The sequence below is a fragment of the Aotus nancymaae genome, unplaced genomic scaffold (genome assembly GCF_030222135.1).
Source record: "Aotus nancymaae isolate 86718 unplaced genomic scaffold, 86718_ANA_hifiasm-v0.15.2.pri h1tg000010l, whole genome shotgun sequence".
NCBI lineage: Eukaryota > Metazoa > Chordata > Mammalia > Primates > Aotidae > Aotus > Aotus nancymaae.
Genome location: NW_026988421.1, coordinates 26,358,992 through 26,377,080, shown reverse-complemented (window position 1 = coordinate 26,377,080; position 18,089 = coordinate 26,358,992). Strand labels below are relative to the sequence as shown.

The following is an 18,089-nucleotide window of genomic DNA, read 5'->3' as shown; positions in this document are numbered from 1 at the left end:
AGTTTCAAGAGGTGAATATATAGCTCAAAGCGGGAAGTAGGGCATGACTGCTGTCTCATTTTAATGTCTCTTTGGGCCTAATAATTTTAAATGGCTCATATTTCTCAGATGAAAGTTCTTTTCTTTCCTCAACTGTGTGTATATTCAGATGTTTACACAACCACAAGGGACTTGGAGAGGATCTATTATAATGCACACCAGTAATATAGTACAGTAATTCACTGGGAGAGTATATTTTCAATTTATTTCTTTGAGGAATTAACCTTTTACTTTATTTATTGATGAGCTGGATCTTTTAAATCATTACAACAAAACATTACATTATTCATACTAAATTAGGGGACAGGCCATTCCAAGTAAAAGTTTTAAAATAATAAGTTAATGTGAAATTTTTTTGTTTGGCCATTCAGAGGTTTTGCCCTGCCAAGTTGAAATTTACAAGGTTATTTACATGAAGTCATTAATATGCTAAAAGTTCTTCTAAAAAGTCAACTTCCTTAAAAAAAGTTATGCAATGCTCCTATTTTAGCAAAAATGTGGTCAATTTTTAAAAATGTATATCCATTTCTTGCCTATTTACTGAATTAAATAAAAATATGCAGTGATCACATTTATTTAACACATTCTATGCCAAGTGCTGCCCTAAGTGCTTTCTGTATAGTAACTGATTTAATCTTGCCACAAACTCTATGTCAGAGATGTCTGAACCAGAGCAACTCCATGTTGAGTGAGGGCTAGGAAAATGAGGCTGGGACTTGCTGGGCTGCATTACCAGAAAGTTAGGTATCCCTAGCTTCTAGATGTTTATGGTTAAGGGAACAGATTGATAATGTTTACTAAACAGACCCAGACTTGGGAGTGTCCAGATAGCCCAATATCTTGAGAACAAAGGGATTCCTAATTTTGCTTTAAAGATAATATTGATTCTTGCAAAACATAGTAATTATGAAAATTAATCCTTTATCACAAATCCTTGTAGCAGAGCACATCTCCCCATGATATTTTTTTCATCCTGTATATTTAAGGTATCTGGGGTGAACGCATTTGTCCTCTTACTTTTGGGAACACCCTAGTCTGTCTATGGAGTACCTGTTCTTTCACCACTTTATTTTCTTAATAAACTTGGTTTTGTTTTGCACTGTGGACTTGCCCTGAATTCTTTCTTGAGAAAGATCCAAGAACCCTCTTTTGGGTCTGGATCAGGACCCCTTTCCTGAAACATCTATATGGGAGGCATAACATTTTTTCCATCTTATTTTACAGGTGAGGGAACTGAAGCACACTGAGGTTAGTGACTTACCCATGTTCACAGTTAATAAGTGGTTGTTATGGGTAGAATTGTGCTCCCCCCAATTTCATGCATTGATGTCCTAATCCCCAGTATCTCAGTATGTGACCTTATTTGGAAATAGGGTTGTTGCAGATGTAACTAAATTGAGTGTGAATAATGGAGTGCAAATGAAGATGAAGGCACAGATGGGATGGTGCCTCTCCACTCCAAGGGACACCAAAGAGTCCCTCAAACCACCAGAAGCTAGGAGAGAGGCATGGAACAGACTCCCTCACAGTCCTCAGGAGGCAGCAACCCTGCTGACACCTTCATCTTGGACTTGCAGCCTTTAGAACTGTGAAGTGATACACTTCTGTTGTTTAAGGCACTCTGCAGTACTTTGTTACCCTAGTCCTAGTAACTGATTACAGGGGTAGAGCCAGGATCAAAACAGGCAGGGTGCTCCAAGACTTGGTGCTTTTCAGCAGATTCTCTGCTCCTCCCATAATAGGGCTAATCAAAATAAAAACAGACATCTCCCCCCATCCCACCCCAAAAATGGCACAGGAGTTACCAGCTTTCAAATCTAGGCCAATAAAGAAATCTTTGAATAATCTTTTTCCTTATCTGTATGATGGCCCTGGAACCCCTCTTTCCTGACCCCTAAGTTAAAAGAGCTGTTTGAGAGGACTCTCTGGCCAGACCTTTATTCACAGATCCAAGACTAAATTCATTTGGCCCACCTGCTTGATTCTGGGCCTGTGCCCTTATTGTAACTGAAATGCACATTCAGTTGCTTGTCGCTTTCAGAGTCCAATTATTAATAAGAGCAAAGTCTAGTATAAAGAAAGTGATTTTTTTATTCCAAAGCTACCTTGGGGAAAGAAAAACAGGCTTTCTGCCTTAAGGGTACCACTTCACTTCTGGGGCAGAAAACAGGGGCTTTTAAAGGAAGAACTTGATATGAACTGCATGCTGGGGAGGGATCGAGTGGGCGGAGGTTCCAGGTTCGCTGGACTCACTTTAGTGCTTTATCTACTGGGTGGTGCCATCATGGGCAGAAGTCCTTTGTAAAGTAGCCTTGTCTGGGCATACTTTTGGATGTATATTGACTGTTATCTCTCAAGGCAATCTCCTGGTGGGCCAGAGTTCTGCTCTGGAGCTTTTAAGTAAGCACCCAGTTAGATAAGCTTGCCCTGCAGGGAGTGTCTGGTGAAGGGAAGGTAAAAGATAATTGCATTTCTAAAGAGCCAAGTAGGAAGTGGGGAACAGGGAGAAAGAAGGAAAGAGAAAAGACAGGAGAAACAAATAATTTAAAAAAAACTCTATCTCTTAGAAGAATAAGAGTACTCAGTTACATTACCAGGGCTTCAAAACCCAAAAGTTTGGTAAGTGGGAGATTTTTGAAAGCAGCACCATTATTCTGAGGTTAATAGTATCCAGGTTTGTGCTGTCTCCTATGGGCTAAAATGAAAAGGGATGTATCCTATAGGTGGCAGTAGGGATAGAGGCCCTCCCAGTAGTCATGTTAAGCTAGTACTGACAGAAAAAGGAAAAGCCTGTCCAGGTGGCTGGGCAAACCTGCAGCGAGCCATAGCCAAGCTTGTAAATCAAAGGAAATGACCAAGGTAAGTCTCAATCATTTTAGAGGTTTATTTTGCCAGGGTTGAGGACATATCTGAGAAAAAGGAACACAAAATCACAGGGACATCTGTGATCTGTGCTCTTTCCAAAGAGGGCTTGAGGACTTCAATATTTAAAGGGGAAAGAGCAGGCAGTAGGGGGAAGTGGAAAGAAAGAAAAAAGGGAAGGTAGATAAAAGGGGCAGGTAGTCGCATTCTTTGGGACCTTTGATCAGCATTCATTAAATGCACATGTGACATGTGAAAGGAGGCTGTAGAGGAAGAGTCAGTTATGCATTCGTCTAGTGCTTGGTGAATCTGCATTTTTACAAGATTAAATATAGAGTAGACAAAGCAGTCAAATATGCGTTTTTCTCTAGCAAGAGGAAGGATGACTCCTGGGCCTATCTTTGTCCGGTGCTTGTGAAGATGAGCTGTTAATATACATTGCTAGGGTGAAATTCAACTGATCTGTTTTAGAATAAAGATCCTGGGGGCCCACTAGGAATTTCCTTGTAAGGAAGCCCGTTGGGGAGGTGTGTGGTCTTTTTTCTTTGTAGCTATCTATTTAGGAACAAAATGGGAGGCAGTGTTTGTTGTCTGGCTCAGTTTCCAAGCTTGACTCTTCCCTTTGGCATAGTGAGTCTGGAGTCCAGAGATTTTAATTTTCCCTTCACGAGCTGAACAGGAGCCTTGGGAGAGAACGCTCTGGACCGGGGAGTGAGCCATGAGCTCGAGCCACAGGCTCTGAAGTCGTGAAGCCTTGGGACCAAGCGGGTGGTGCTTAGAGGTCAGTGCCACGGGAGGGAGGTGAGGGCCAGGGTCAGACGTGAACCCTCGTGGAGGGAGGACTGGAGACCCCTCCGTTCGGGGGCGGAGGCTTGGCTCCAAGCATTTAGAATTTTTTTTTTTTTTTTTTTTTTTTTTTTGAGACGGAGTCTCGCTCTTGTTACCCAGGCTGGAGTGCAATGGCGCGATCTCGGCTCACCGCAACCTCCGCCTCCTGGGTTCAGGCAATTCTCCTGCCTCAGCCTCCTGAGTAGCTGGGATTACAGGCACGCGCCACCGTGCCCAGCTAATTTTTTTGTATTAATAGAGACGGGGTTTCACAATGTTGACCAGGATGGTCTCGATCTCTCGACCTCGTGATCCACCCGCCTCGGCCTCCCAAAGTGCTGGGATTACAGGCTTGAGCCACCGCGCCCGGCCAGCATTTAGAATTTTTGTGCATCTCCCCATGGCGCCATCTCTTGGCTAAAGACGCTTTAACGCAACAGCCCCTTAAGATGTTTTAAGGGCTAAGTCGGGAAGGCAGATAGGGTGGAGCTGGCCGCCGCCCGGGGCAGGCACTTTTGAGCTAGGGAAGGAGGGCGGGAAGGACGGACGACCTACTTCCTGAATCGCCTGCAAACCCCAGAGGAGCTCGCTCCGCGCTGCGCCAGATGTCCGGGGAGTCAGCCAGGAGCCTGGGGAAGGGTGAGGCCTGCCCACCGCGAGGAGGGGGTGATCTCGGCGACCCCCGGCGGCATGTTCGCGGCTGCTCGGGAGGCCAGCCGCCCGGGAGCGCCCCACCGGCGGGGAACGGGCCGGAGCTGCAGTGGGACGCGGGGGCGCCGGGATACGGGGGGTCTCCACACCTCCCTGGGCCGTAATCGCTTTCGCTTCTCGCCGGCAGGAAGCGCGCCCCCAGGGCCGGTCCCAGAGGGCCTGATCCGCGTCTACAGCATGAGGTTCTGCCCGTTTGCTGAGAGGACGCGTCTGGTCCTGAAGGCCAAGGGAATCAGGTGGGCACCCAGGCGGGGGACGCTCCCCGGGCCGTCCGGGAGCTTGCTGCAGGCCGCGGGGTGGGATGGAGTCTCAGCCCTCTTCGACTCCCCCTCCCGCCAGCGTCCTTTACTGCACAGTAAAGTCTTCTCGGCCCTTTGGGAGACAGCAAGTTACAGACCCTCCTCTAGGAAAAATATGCCACAGATTCTAGCAGTCTAGGACACCTCATTTAGATTAACCAACCATTTAATGGATTAGAAAAACTGAGGCTCCAGTGATGTTAGTGATTTGCCGGGTAATAACCCGCAGCAGCTCTTTTAGCTTTGGTAGGTCCTGAATTCCTAGTCCAGAGTCCTTTCGCTTTCACCGCACTGTGATTTTCCATTCTTATTCCAGCTTAACTGTTGGTTGTTATTCTGAATGTATTGTACCCTCCCAGAATAGTAATTTACCTCAGTACAGCAGAGTTTAGACCGTGACCCTCCTCTAGGGTAGTGCTTAGTTTACTGCACATGTTCCTGTGGATTGAGCTGTTGGTTGAATCAAACAGAGGGAAGTGTCTAAAGTTCATCCTTCTGCAGAGCCTCAGTTTTGAAACTACCATAGTTTTGACTTATGCACTATCCACAGGACATGTACAATAGTCACTTGGCTTTTCTGGGACACCAAATATTCATTGGAACCACTCCCCTTCCCATGACCTTTGGATGTCTGTTGATTAGTCATTTATTTATCTGTGATGTGGAAGGCTGGAAGGCACTGTGGAAATTTAAAACAAAACCTCCATTCTTAAGGAATTTTCTGTGTGCGTACTGTTGGTGAACTAATTTTGTCTTCTAAGGGGAGAATCCTTAGGGGTAGGCAATTATCTTCCCTAAAAGAAAGGTAAAATGCATTTTAAAAATACGTTTTGAAGGGGATTAGTCATTACTTCACTAAGAAATGCATCTCATTTGGATGAGATTATGATTCTGAACGTATGGCAGAATACTATTTAGTAATGTTTATCAAAAACATTGTCATATTTGCTGTAATAGAACTTTTATTATACTAAGAGAAATCTAATTTAACCGAAATTGAAAAAAAGATATTTTTTGGTACTCATTTAATTGAAACACTCCAGGAGCAGGACACAGCCGGATTCAGGGGCACAAAGTCCTGGGTTATGTGCTTCACCCTGGACGTCTAGTTTGAAAACAACCCTACCTTACTTGGACAGTTTTCCAAAGGAACACTGAAATTATCTTACCATAATAGTGTAAGGGTAGAGGGGAGGACAGGGTGGTAACAGCTTCCAGACAGTGCAAACAACAAAGGTCTACTACATTAATAGACTAGTTTTAAGCTTGCGCCCCAGGAGGCTTTTATTGGTAAAGTACTGGATTCTAACCACATGACATGACTTAACAAAGCACGGTTTTCTCTAAAAGATTCATCTTCCAACTTGCTGTGGCAGATGTATAGACTTGTTGGCTCACAATGCCAGGTTACCAAAATGCATGTGTGTTCTGAGCTACTTTTTAAAAAAAAAAATCACAAAAGCCCAGGATCTGCCTTTTGTTTTCATAGTATAAATGTTCAAAAATGTTGATAATTCTTGGGCAAGGAGCCAAAGAATTTTTTTTTTTTTTTGCAATGGCTGGTACCTAAGTGTTCAGTGTTCATTCTGTCAGCACATGAACCTTTTAAATTACACACACACCTGGGCTATGTTCAAACTAGATGTTCCTTTGTTTACATGGGGAATATGTATTCAAATCCTCAAAGGATATTTAGATCCTTAAATGTCTATTTAAGATCTTAGCCCATCTAAGAACATGGGCTAAGATCTTAAACAGACATTTTCCCCATCTAGCTACAGCTGTGGATGGGAAAACAGAAAACAAAAGGTATTGGTTTCTATTATTTTTTAGTAATCTGTTTTGTTGAACATTTATTCAGCCTTGACGGTCATATGGACCTGGCTCCTTTCTCTTAGTTCCTCTACAGTCTCAGGCAACATCCAAGATAGACCTAAATACAATCTGACCACAGCCTGGATTTCACCTGTTTTCTTCCTTTTTGGTTTACTTTGTATCATCTACTTAGACGACATTAAAAAAAAAAAAATCAGTCCATGGAGCTTTAATCTGAAAGCTTATTTTGCATGTGGATTTTTTTTTTTTTTCCCAGACAGGGTCTCACCCTGTCACCAAGGCTGGAGTGTAGTGGTGCAATCATGGCTCACTGCAACTTCTGCCTCCTGGGCTCAAGTGATCCTCCCACCTCAGCATCCTGAGTAGCTGGGACTACAGGTGTGTGCCATCACACCTGGCTAATTTTTGTATTTTTTCTAGAGATAGTGTTTCATCATGTTGCCCAGGCTGGCCTTGAACTCCTGGGTTCAAGCAGTCCACTCACTTCAGCCTCCCAAAGTGCTGGGATTACAGGTGTGAGCTACCACGCCTGGCCTTGTGGGTGGATTTTAAGGATTCCTTAATATCCTCATAGAAAGCAAGAAACTTGTTACTCCAATTAGCAAAAAAACCCTGAATTTTACGTTGGTTCTCATATAGTGGGTAGTGGACACAATTCAATTAGTTGCCTTGTATGATTTATAACTAAGATACCTCTTGGCCATAAATGGAGTAACTTATTGACAATTTTAAAGCATTTGCACAGATTTATTCATTATTCATATGAAATATTTCAATACAGAAATATTTACCGAGTCCTTGTCTGAAACTTTTTATTTTCTTCATAGCATTTATATCTATTTAGCATTTTGCTCATTTACATGTTTGTTTATTACTATGAACAGATACACAAGATCCCACCTTTTGTGGAGCTTACATGATAATCATGTAATAGAAGCTGCTCAGCAACTTCAGAGCTGTGGTCAGGGAGGGCCTGGAGATGTGTTTGACCTGGAAAGACCTGGGAAAAGACAGGCACAGGAGGTAGAGGACCATCAAGTGCAAAGACTCTAAGGTGGAAACACATTGGCAAATTCAAGGTATATAAAAAAGGCCAATGTGTAGAAGAAAACATAGGGAAAAAGCTTTATGACATTGACCTTGGCGATGATTTCCTGGACATGACACCAAAGCCCAGGCAACAAAACCAAAAATAAACACATCAAACAAAAAAGCTTCCATACAACAAAAGAAACATTTAACAGAGCAAAAGCAACCTATGGAATAGGAAAAAGTACTTGCAAACCACGTATCTGGTAAGGGGTTAATCTCCAAAATATATAAGGAATCTTTACAACTCAACAACAACAGAAAAAAAACCTCTGATTTTAACATGGGCTAAGATCTTAAATAGACATTTCTCAGGCTGGACATGGTAGCTCATGCCTATAACCCAGCACTATAGGAGGCCGAGGCAGGCAGATCACTTGAGCCCCAGAGTTCAAGACCAGTCTTGGCAACATGGCGGAATCCTGTCTTTACAAAAAAATTAGCTGGGCATGGTGGCACATGCCTGTGGTCCCAACTACTTGGTAGGTAGCAGGATTACTTGAGCACAGGAGGTCGAGCCTGCAATGAGCTGTGATCAAGCCACTGCACTCCAGCCTAGGAGACAGAGTGTCAAAAAAAAATTAAAAATTAAAAAAATAGATATTTCTTTAAAGAGGACATGAAAATGGTCAGCAGATATATAAAAAAGTGTTTATCACTAATCACCATGAAAATACAAATCAAAGTCACATAACCTCACACTTGTCAAGATGACTATAACTAAAAAAGACAAAAAGTGTTAGCAAGGATGTATAGAAATCAGAACCCTTGCACACTGTTGGTGGGAATGTAAAATGGTACAGCTGCCATGGAAAACAGTATAGATGTTCTTCAAAAAATTAAAAAAAGAACTACCATATGATTCAGCAATCTCATTACTGGGTATATATCCAAAGTAATTGAAATCAGGTTCTCAAAGAGATATTAGCACTCATGTTCACTGCAGCACTGTTCACGACAGCATAATGTCAATGTCCATCAACAGATGAATGGATAAAGAAAATGTGGTGATGCTATTCCACCTAAAAAGGAAGGAATTCTGAAATATGTGACAACACGGATGGACCTTGCTAACTAGGACATTATGCTAAGTATAATAAGCTAGGCACAGAAAGACAAATACTGCATGATTGTACTTATAAAGTGTATCAAAAGTAGTCTAATTCATAAAATCAAAAACTAGAATGGAAGGAATCTAGGCAGACTCCTAAATTTGGGGTCTAATCAGCTAAGTGGATGGCAAAGCCAGTAAGGATTTATCCAAAAGCACAAAAGTTGTTTCCTTCTCTTCAGTCTCCTGTGTGTCTTTCAGGCATGAAGTCATCAATATCAACCTGAAAAATAAGCCTGAGTGGTTCTTTAAGAAAAATCCCTTTGGTCTGGTGCCAGTTTTGGAAAACAGTCAGGGTCAGCTGATCTACGAGTCTGCCATCACTTGTGAGTACCTGGATGAAGCATACCCAGGGAAGAAGCTGTTTCCTGATGACCCCTATGAGAAAGCTTGCCAGAAGATGGTCTTCGAGTTGTTTTCTAAGGTTTGTGCATAAGAAATTTCAGCTATTTGAAAAACCTGTTTTTTAAAGCTAAATCAATGCTGTCATTTATGATTCAGTGATTTGGGAGAGAAAAACAAAAAGGAATATGCTTGTCAGCTCTGACATGTCCTGCAAGTCCTTTCACGATCCAGTTCCTGTTTACCTCCAAAGTGATCCCTTTTCACTCGTCTCCTGACACTTTATATATTCCAGCCATACTAAACTTTTTTTCAGCATTCCCAAATTCACCCCTTTCTCTCTCAACTCTTGCTGTAAGATTCTTCCCTCTTCTCACTGTGCTTGGTTATCTCCATGTTATTTTTCAAGTGTCTGCTTGGACACTGCTGCCTTTCAGGAGCTTGTCCAGGCTGGTTAGTGCTCTAGCTTCTGAGTTCCCATCCGTGTGAACTTTTGCCTGCCTTCTTGCCTGTGTACTGCACTGGGCTGTGAGTTCGTTGAGGATGAGGGCTGTGTTTTGATCATTGTTGGTTCATTGCCTAGTTTTGTGACTGGCTCTGCTACTCTTGTGACTCTAAGCTAGTTACTTACTACTTTGCCTCTCTGTGCCTCAGTTCATCATTGATAAAATGGATATAGCAATTGTTTCCACCTTGTAAGATAAAAATCAGTTAATATAAAACACCTAGAGTGGAGTATGACACATGGCAGTTACTTAGTTCTTGTCCTTATAGCCACAGCGTCTAGCAGTGAGCATCTACTTCGTGTTGGCAATAACTCAGATGACTGAATAAATGGCATTCCTGTACAACTGTTTGTACCTTAATTAGCATCAGTTATGGATTAAACAATTAGTATTAACAAAGAAATGACTAACAGATGTGTATTTAGACACCAAAAATAGCATGTCTGGTTATATGCCTATAATATTGTCACCTTGGTAGTATGGTCAGTGTATGAAGAACTAGCTTTAGAGAAAGAAATGGTTAAAGAAATACCCTAAGAGAGAGTTATAGGGAGAACATTCTGTTTTAGAAGACATTATAAAGGGAAGCCAATGAGAAAGGAAGAGTGAGTCACCTTCCTAGTAAGATGAGGGTGAAAGAATAGTAGAGGTGGCTGCTGTCAAAGATAATGTAAAGGGAACATGACGTTTTCAAGAAAGGTGTTGGAGAGTTTTACAACGTAGTAACAAGTTAAAGTCATGAAGCTTCAAGACACAAAGTCATCAGTATCAACCAAAAAAGTAAGCCTGAGTGGTTCTTTAAGAAAGATCCCTTTAGTCTGGTGCCAGTTCTGGAAAACTGTTTTTAGTATGGCTGGAATATAAAGTGTCAGGAGAAGAGAGAAAAGGGATAACTTTGGAGAGGTAAACAGGAACTGGATTTGAAAGGACTTGTCAGACACATCAGAGAAAATGAGCTTTGAAAGTAAAGCTTTTAGACATGAAGCTTTACTTTCATGCATAAAGCTACTACTTTAAAAAGCAGTCACAAGAGATTCATTGTACTATCTAGAAAGAAACTGAGCTTTAAAAGTAATGCTGAAGATGCCCACCTTTACTTCCCTGCTCACTTTTAAAGGAGTGGTGGCCTTATATACACATAACCCTGCTCTCCTGGCCGCAGCCCATCAGAACAGAAATGTACCCCAGCCCCACACCTGGGCCAGTCATCTCCTCTCCTGGGAACTTGGAAATGAGACATAGAGACTAAGACAGTAAAGGTCAGGACAGTAAAGACATACATTAGAAGCTAGAAAAATCAAAGCCACTTAAGAAATAAATTTTTAGAAGAGCAAAAATTAAAAGCATTGTAAAGGGACTGAAGTACGGAAAGTAATATGGAGGAGAAATTTAGGGAAAAACAAATGAAAGACCAGGTAGGCCCAGATGGAAATGTGAACAAAAGGGCTGCCTGAAAGCCTTCAGTCCCAGCGAAGGCAGGCAGAACTGATGTGGATGGGAATTCACGGGATTCTGTATTTTTACAAGTGTCTGTTTACTTAAACTAGGATGAGTGGACTTCTGTGTCTTGCAATGAAATGACACCAAAGACCGAAGTATTAAAACACATAAACACCATCATGAGCATTAAAGCATCTGCTGCTACCCCCGTCAGTTCTTTAGGTAGCCAGTCCCTTTTAACAGCCTCCTGGCGTCCTCCCCAACATAGAAATCAGAAAAACTATCTTCCCTAGCTCTTTGCAGTTGGGGCCAAGTTTTGTGATCTAGGCTCTTCCTGTCAGACATACACCATGGAGTTCAATTCAGAAACAAGCAAGATGAGGAAACAGGCTTGGTAGGATATCTGTTTAAGATACTCAGCTCTCCACTGGTTCTGCAGGTGAGAGTGGTGACAGTGCTTCTGGGTTTTAGCAGTGTTGGTTACAAGATAAAATTCCAGAGTAGAAATGACAGTTACTTCAGACTCCATTTTCTGGCAGCCACATAAACTGAAGCATCTAGTGCTCAGCTGCACTGGCAGCAGTGGGCACTTCCCACTAGGCCAGTTCTCAGCATGATTTTGGGATGTTCTGTCTTAATTCCAAGCCTGTTCAGCCCCCCAATAATTCTATAAGCCACTCAATCGCCTTTAAAGAAAGTTGTGTTGGCCGGGTGTGGTGGCTCAAGCCTGTAATCCCAGCAATTTGGGAGGCTGAGGCAGAAGGATCACCTGAAGTCAGGAGTTCGAGACCAGCCTGGCCAATATGGTGAAACCCTATCTCTACTAAAAATATAAAAATTAGCTGGGTTTGGTGGCGCATGCCCATAATCCCAGCTACTAAGGAGGCAGAGACAGGAGAATCACTTGAGCCCGAGCAGTGGAGGTTGCAGTCAGCTTAGATCGAGCCTGGATGACAGAGCAAGACTGTTTCAAAAAAAAAAAAAAAAAAAGAGTGTCTCTTAAACGTGCCAAAGTAGGTTCTGTTATTTATAATTTATAAAATCCTAACCAACCCAGCATCTTAGGCCACAAAACTCTTCCTAAAACCAGTCCATTACCTCTGTGAGCACAGGAACTTGGTGCACCCTTGATGTTTCTAGAACACCTTGATACCAGGACTATGAGGGTTCTATCATGTTTTTATGTGAGGGGGCCAATATAGTTAGATGTAAACTGATTAACTAAGAAATTATTCTCTGTCTAGGTGCCATCCTTGGTAGGAAGCTTTATTAGAAGCCAAAATAAGGAAGACTGTGCTGGCCTAAAAGAAGAATTTCGTAAAGAATTCAGCAAGCTAGAGGAGGTAATCATTTCTCCTACCATCAGAGTAAACGATGACTATACCCTCCTTTTCCTCCTATTCTTTTCTGCATACTCCCACTTCTGCATAAAGTCACTTTATGGCAATTAGAAAAATTCCCATAAAGATTTTTGTTTACAACAGACTGCTGTTATAAAGCAGAAAGCTGTTCTGCTTAAGATATAAATCAAAACACCTAAAAATGCTTTGTCATGGGCTTGCCTTTAAAATATTTTGCTGTGTTAACATTAAAATAACAGGGAAAAAGAAAATTGTACCCACATTTCCACAAGTTTTCATGTATCCAGTTTTCCATGCTTGTTTGCAGTCCTCATCCATATAGTTAAAAAAAAATTAATGTAGCTCTAATCAGAGCATAGATATCATTCTGTGTCCTGTTTTTCAACTTAGTATTATGTACTAAATATTTCCTACAAGAAAAAGTTTGCAATGAACAGTACAGATACTTGGGGGAAACCCAGATGCATTTTACCTCTTTCTGGGGAAAGCTGACATTTGGGCCTTGAAGTCTGCCTCTTGGCCTTGAGACATTTTTTTCATGCTAAGCCTAAAGTTTTTACTGACAGAGACATAGTTCCTGTCTTTTATGGGAATGCATTTTAACATTTTATCAGTAAGTATGACATTTGCTGTAGGTTTTTCAGAAACCTTTTTTTCATTCTAAAGTTCTCTTCTATTACTAGTTTGCTAACTTTTTAATTGTTGAATTTTATTGAATGCTTTTTATACATCTGTTACATCTATTGAAATGTACATAGAATTTTTTTCCTCTTAATCTGGTGAATATGGTGCTATTGACAGATTTTTTTTTTTTAATGTTTAGCCATCCTAGCATTCCTAAGATAAAACCTACTTGTTGTCTATGGATTTGTATATGTACTGTACAATTAGCTAATAGTTAAATGATTTTTGTATGTATGTTCATAAATGAGATTATGACCTATAATTTTCTATTCTTATAGTATCATTATTGGGTTTTGGTATCAAGGATATTCTAACTTCATAAGATGAGTTGGGTAACTAACCTGTTTTTCTAATCCCTGAAACCATTTGTTAGGGACTAGCAGTTTCTATAAAACATTTGAGCCTGGTGTCTTTAACAGGGGTAGATTTTTCATTACTAGTTTGATTTCTTTAATGGTAATTGGTTTTTTGGTTTTACGTATCTTTCTGCTGAACAGTGTAGGAGCTGAAAAGTAAGATGCAGTCCATATTCTTCAGATAATTAGTTTAGTTGTACACAGAACACGATAGGTAGATATAAGCAATCTAAAATGCATATTATGTATTGAGAAAAACTATGGAGGTTATTATGAAGGGCAAATTAGTTTGGTGTTGGTTTAAATAGCCAGATAATATTCTCAATCGTCCCCTTTGGCAAACCCGTTAACCAATTCGCCTTCTTAAAAATTTCAAACATACAATTTGTTAGGTTTTCAAATGATTGTCATCTGTTTAGCAGTTAATTCAGTCTATTTCCAGTATATTTTAAAATGCTTCTGCACTTACAATGGAGTTACATCCAATAAACCCATCATTAAGTTGAAAATATCCTAAGTAGAAAATGCATTTAATAAACCCAACCTACAGAGCATCATAGCTTAGCCTAGCCTGCTTTAGATGTGCTCAGAAAACTTCCATTAGCCTGCAATTAGGCAAAATTGTCAAACATAAAACTTATTTATAGTGTGTTGAGTATCTCATATAATTGATTTAATACCTGTATCCAAAAAATGCTGGCAACACAGTACACATGAGAGTATTGGTTGTTTACTCTCCTGATGGTGTGGCTGCCCAGCATCAAGAGTATCATACTGCAGCCGGGCGCAGTGGCTCACACCTGTAACCCCAGCACTTTGGGAGGCCAAGGCGGGTGGATCACGAGGTCAAGAGATCGACACCATCCTGGCCAACATGGTGAAACCCTGTCTCTACTAAAAATACAAAAATTAGCTGGGCATGATGGCGTGCCTCTGTAGTCCCAACTACTCGGGAGGCTGAGGCAGGAGAATTGCTTGACCCCAGGAGGCTGAGGTTGCAGTTGCGCCACTGCACTCCAGCCTGGCGCCTGGCGACAGAGCAAGACTCTGTCTCAAAAAAAAACAAAGAGTATCATACTGCAAATTATAGCCCAGGAAAAAAGCAAAATTCAAAGTTCAAAGTACAGTTTCTACTGAATGCTTATTGCTTTTGTATCATCATAAAGTTGAAAAATTTAAGTTGAACCATCATAAGCTGGAGACTGTGCATTTATCTTGAAAAATTAATATTTTGCAATTTTTAATGCAGAGAAGTGCCCAAAGCATAAGAACATAACACATTTTCACAAAGTGAACACAGTCATGGAACCAGCACCCTCATCAGCTAACAAAATATTAGTTTGGGCTTTTTTGTACTTTATACAAATGGACTCATATAATAATCTTTTGGGTCTGCCTGCTTTCATGCAGTATTAGGTTTGTGAGGTTCATCTATGCTGTGTGTAGTTTTTCCCTATTCTTTATACAGTGTTCCAAAGTGTAGTATACTACAGTTTACCTATTCTACTCTTGATAGTAAACATTTTCACATTTGGGCTATTACAAATAGTGCTGCAGTGAACATTCACATACCTATCTTTTGGTGAACATGTGTTACATTTCCAAGTAGAATTGCTGGGTGATAAGAGTATGCATACTCTTAAAGCATGGTTGTACCAATTTACACCTCTACGACAGTGGTTCCAAACCCTTGCTAACTTTGTTCATTTAAGCCATTCTCATGGATGTATAGTGTTATTGCATTTTGGTCTTAATTTGCATTTATCTAATGACTAATGCAGTTGAACACCTTTTCAAATGATTATTGGCCATTTCAACGTCTTTGGTGAAGATCAAGTCTTGCTCATTTTTCTAAAGTGTTGTTTGCCATTTTTCTTAATGATTCCCAGGAATCCTTTCTATATTCTGAATACCAGTCCTTTGTATTACAAATATTTTGTACTCTGTGACTTGTTTCATTTTTCTCAATTTTCCAGTTTATGTTGTCATTCGGCCTCATCCCAGACCAACAGATTCTAAAGCTTAATTAAGCTTTTGGATCAAACGGACAAAAACCCAACTTGGATATTATCAGAGTAAAAACTGCTTCTCTCACCTGCTCTACTTAATTTCCCTTCAACGTTTCTAGTGAGTTTTAGTACATGCACAAATAAGAAATACTTTTGTGCTGTTTAATGTTCAGGTTCTGACTAAGAAGAAGACAACCTTCTTTGGTGGCAGTTCTGTCTCGATGATTGATTACCTCATCTGGCCCTGGTTTGAACGGCTGGAAGCAATGAAGTTAAATGAGTAAGACATTTGACTATTTTGTGCATAATTTAGGATGATAGTTGGAATAGTATATATTGACCTTTCTTTTATGTAACAAACGTTAAAATATTTAATACAACTGGTCAGAATGAGAACAAGCAGACAGGACAGTCTTGGACTACCCAGGGCATGTCATACACCTACACTAACTATTCTCCATCACTGGGAGGGGGCAAGGGATTTCTGTGACATGTAGTAAAGTGCTTTAAAATTTACTCCTTCCTTCCTGATTAAAAATCCATAAGGGGAAGGGTGTGGTGGCGCACGCCTGTAAGCCCAGTACTTTGGGAGCCTGAGGTGGGGGGATCATCTGAGGTCAGGAGTTAGAGACCAGCCTGGCCAATGTGGTAAAACCCCATCTCTACTAAAAATGCAAAAATTAGCTGGGCATGGTGGGGAGTGCTTGTAATCTCAGCTACTCAGGAAGCTGAGGCAGGAGAATCACTTAAACCTGGGAGACAGAGGCTGCAGTGAGCGGAGATTGTATCACTGCACTCCAGCCTGGGCGACAGAGCAAGACTCTGTCTCAAAAAAAAAAAAAAAAATCCATAAGGTTGTAAACTTTTATAAGGATGTTGTTGTGGGACTGTATGACCAGTGTTACCTCCCATTTACCAGTGAGCTCTCCACATTATTTTCCAAATTCGGTTTTGAGTTTGGCAGCCACCTTGCCTTACTCCCACTTCTTGGACATTAGAGCTATTCAGGGTTACTTTTGGTCATAATCTGGGTGTAAAATTAACATAGAACATTCCTGATTATTCTCATTTTAATAAGTTGTCACTTTCTCTCTTTGAGCAAGTTCTCACATTAACTGAACAAGTCGCTTCACTTTGGTCTCATTCCAATTGTATAAAAAAGGGACCTTTACAATGTCTTTCAAATTGAATATTCTATGATTACATGTATTTTAAAATATTTTAAATGAAATATTTAAGGAAAAAATGACATTGCAGAGTAATAAATGGGAGACTTTGTGATGTCATCCTAGTTGACCTAGCTCATGCCTTTCATTTTTTCCTCTTCCCACAGGTGTGTAGATCACACTCCAAAACTTAAACTGTGGATGGCAGCCATGAAGGAAGATCCCACAGTCTCAGCGCTGCTCACTAGTGTGAAGGACTGGCAAGGTTACCTAGAGCTGTACTTACAGAACAGCCCTGAGGCCTGTGACTATGGGCTCTGAAGGGGGCAGGAGTCAGCAATAAAGCTATGTCTGATGTTTTCTTTCACTAATATGAATAATAACATGCTTTTATTTTACCAAGGGCTCAGGTTGCATGGGATCATCTTCTCTGACTGATTTGACATCAACGGCCTAACTGGGGGGTCTCAAGGCCCCCCAACAGAAATGGAAACACATTTCCTGTGTTAGGATGCTAAAACGACTCTGAGGGTTCTATCATAGTCCAAGCTGAAAACCCCCAAATTATCATCTCTAGCAAAATCTGTACTTCAATCTAACTTTGTAACTGCTCACAGGAACTTTTCACTTGGTTACCCTGTTGTGATTTCAACAGATGCTCTCTCGTTTCTTGTCTTCTGGTTTCTTAGTTGAGAAACTTTCAACTCCTTCTTTCATTTCTATCAACTTAATTTCACACTTTCTCTATTGTTGCCACTGAAGACGGGACCTACATTACTCCAAAGCTGGGTGACTGGGCAGACTCCTATTTGGTCTCCCAGTCTCTAACCCCTTCATATCCTTCCTATCAAATCCCATGCTGAGCACTTAGGTGTGGTGTCCCTTTGTGTAATTAAATACTGGTAGGTCGCATCAGTCAATTCCGCCTATAAGGTTGATGAGTAATATTTCCCACTGGGAAATATTAATGCCATCTTCCATACATTTCCATAGGCCACTAAGTTTCTCACTATTTCATTTTTATCATCACATCACCCACTACAAGAAGGTAGGTCGGAGAGCATCATTTCATTCTACAGATGATGCAAGTAGCGTCCAGAGGTTAAGTGAGGCCTTAAGGTGCTGGCGTAAAGATCACACCCAGCGCACTGCTCTTACCATCGGAATCGGGGCTGTGGGTCCGCCCCAATTGTCTGGTTGCTTGGACTTATTATCAAGTTCGCTATTAAGAGAAACCTCCGAATGACGAATTCTCACATTTAAGGGTGCATAATCACCTATGGCTCACCGCTGCCTTTCCGATTCATCAGGCTGGGGCTGGTCGCGAACTCGTTATTTGAAACGCCCCCCGCCACCGCCGCCCCAGGTGATGCAGGCGGTGTGGGGGCCGCACCTGGAGGGCGACCTATAGCCGCTTGACGTCACAAAGGCCTCTTGCCGCCTACCTTCA

General features: G+C 41.2%; 1 protein-coding gene across 3 annotated transcripts; it reads left to right on the top strand.

Annotated features, from left to right (window-relative positions):
* The first annotated feature begins 2,795 nt into the window (after positions 1–2,795).
* GSTO1 (glutathione S-transferase omega 1) lies at positions 2,796–17,010 on the top strand. Of its 3 annotated transcripts, XM_012439512.2 has the most exons (7): positions 2,804–2,898; positions 3,533–3,682; positions 4,568–4,676; positions 8,977–9,199; positions 12,308–12,406; positions 15,647–15,753; positions 16,807–17,010. In XM_012439512.2, the coding sequence occupies exons 3-7, from the start codon at positions 4,618–4,620 to the stop codon at positions 16,958–16,960; spliced, it is 642 nt and encodes a 213-aa protein (XP_012294935.2). In that variant the 5' UTR covers positions 2,804–2,898; positions 3,533–3,682; positions 4,568–4,617; the 3' UTR covers positions 16,961–17,010. The 3 variants fall into 3 exon arrangements, with proteins under 3 accessions (XP_012294936.2, XP_012294935.2, XP_012294934.2); XM_012439513.2 differs by lacking the exon at positions 3,533–3,682 and having other exon boundaries at positions 2,796–2,898; XM_012439511.2 differs by lacking the exons at positions 2,804–2,898; positions 3,533–3,682 and adding an exon at positions 4,172–4,368.
* The last annotated feature ends 1,079 nt before the right edge of the window (positions 17,011–18,089 follow it).

Coding starts and splice junctions, on each gene's coding strand:
- GSTO1 (XM_012439511.2), top strand. CDS start 4,335: ATGTCCGGGGAGTCAGCCAGGAGCCTGGGGAAGG. Junction 4,369..4,567: donor AGCCAGGAGCCTGGGGAAGG/GTGAGGCCTGCC, acceptor TCTCGCCGGCAG/GAAGCGCGCCCCCAGGGCCG. Junction 12,407..15,646: donor AATTCAGCAAGCTAGAGGAG/GTAATCATTTCT, acceptor TTTAATGTTCAG/GTTCTGACTAAGAAGAAGAC.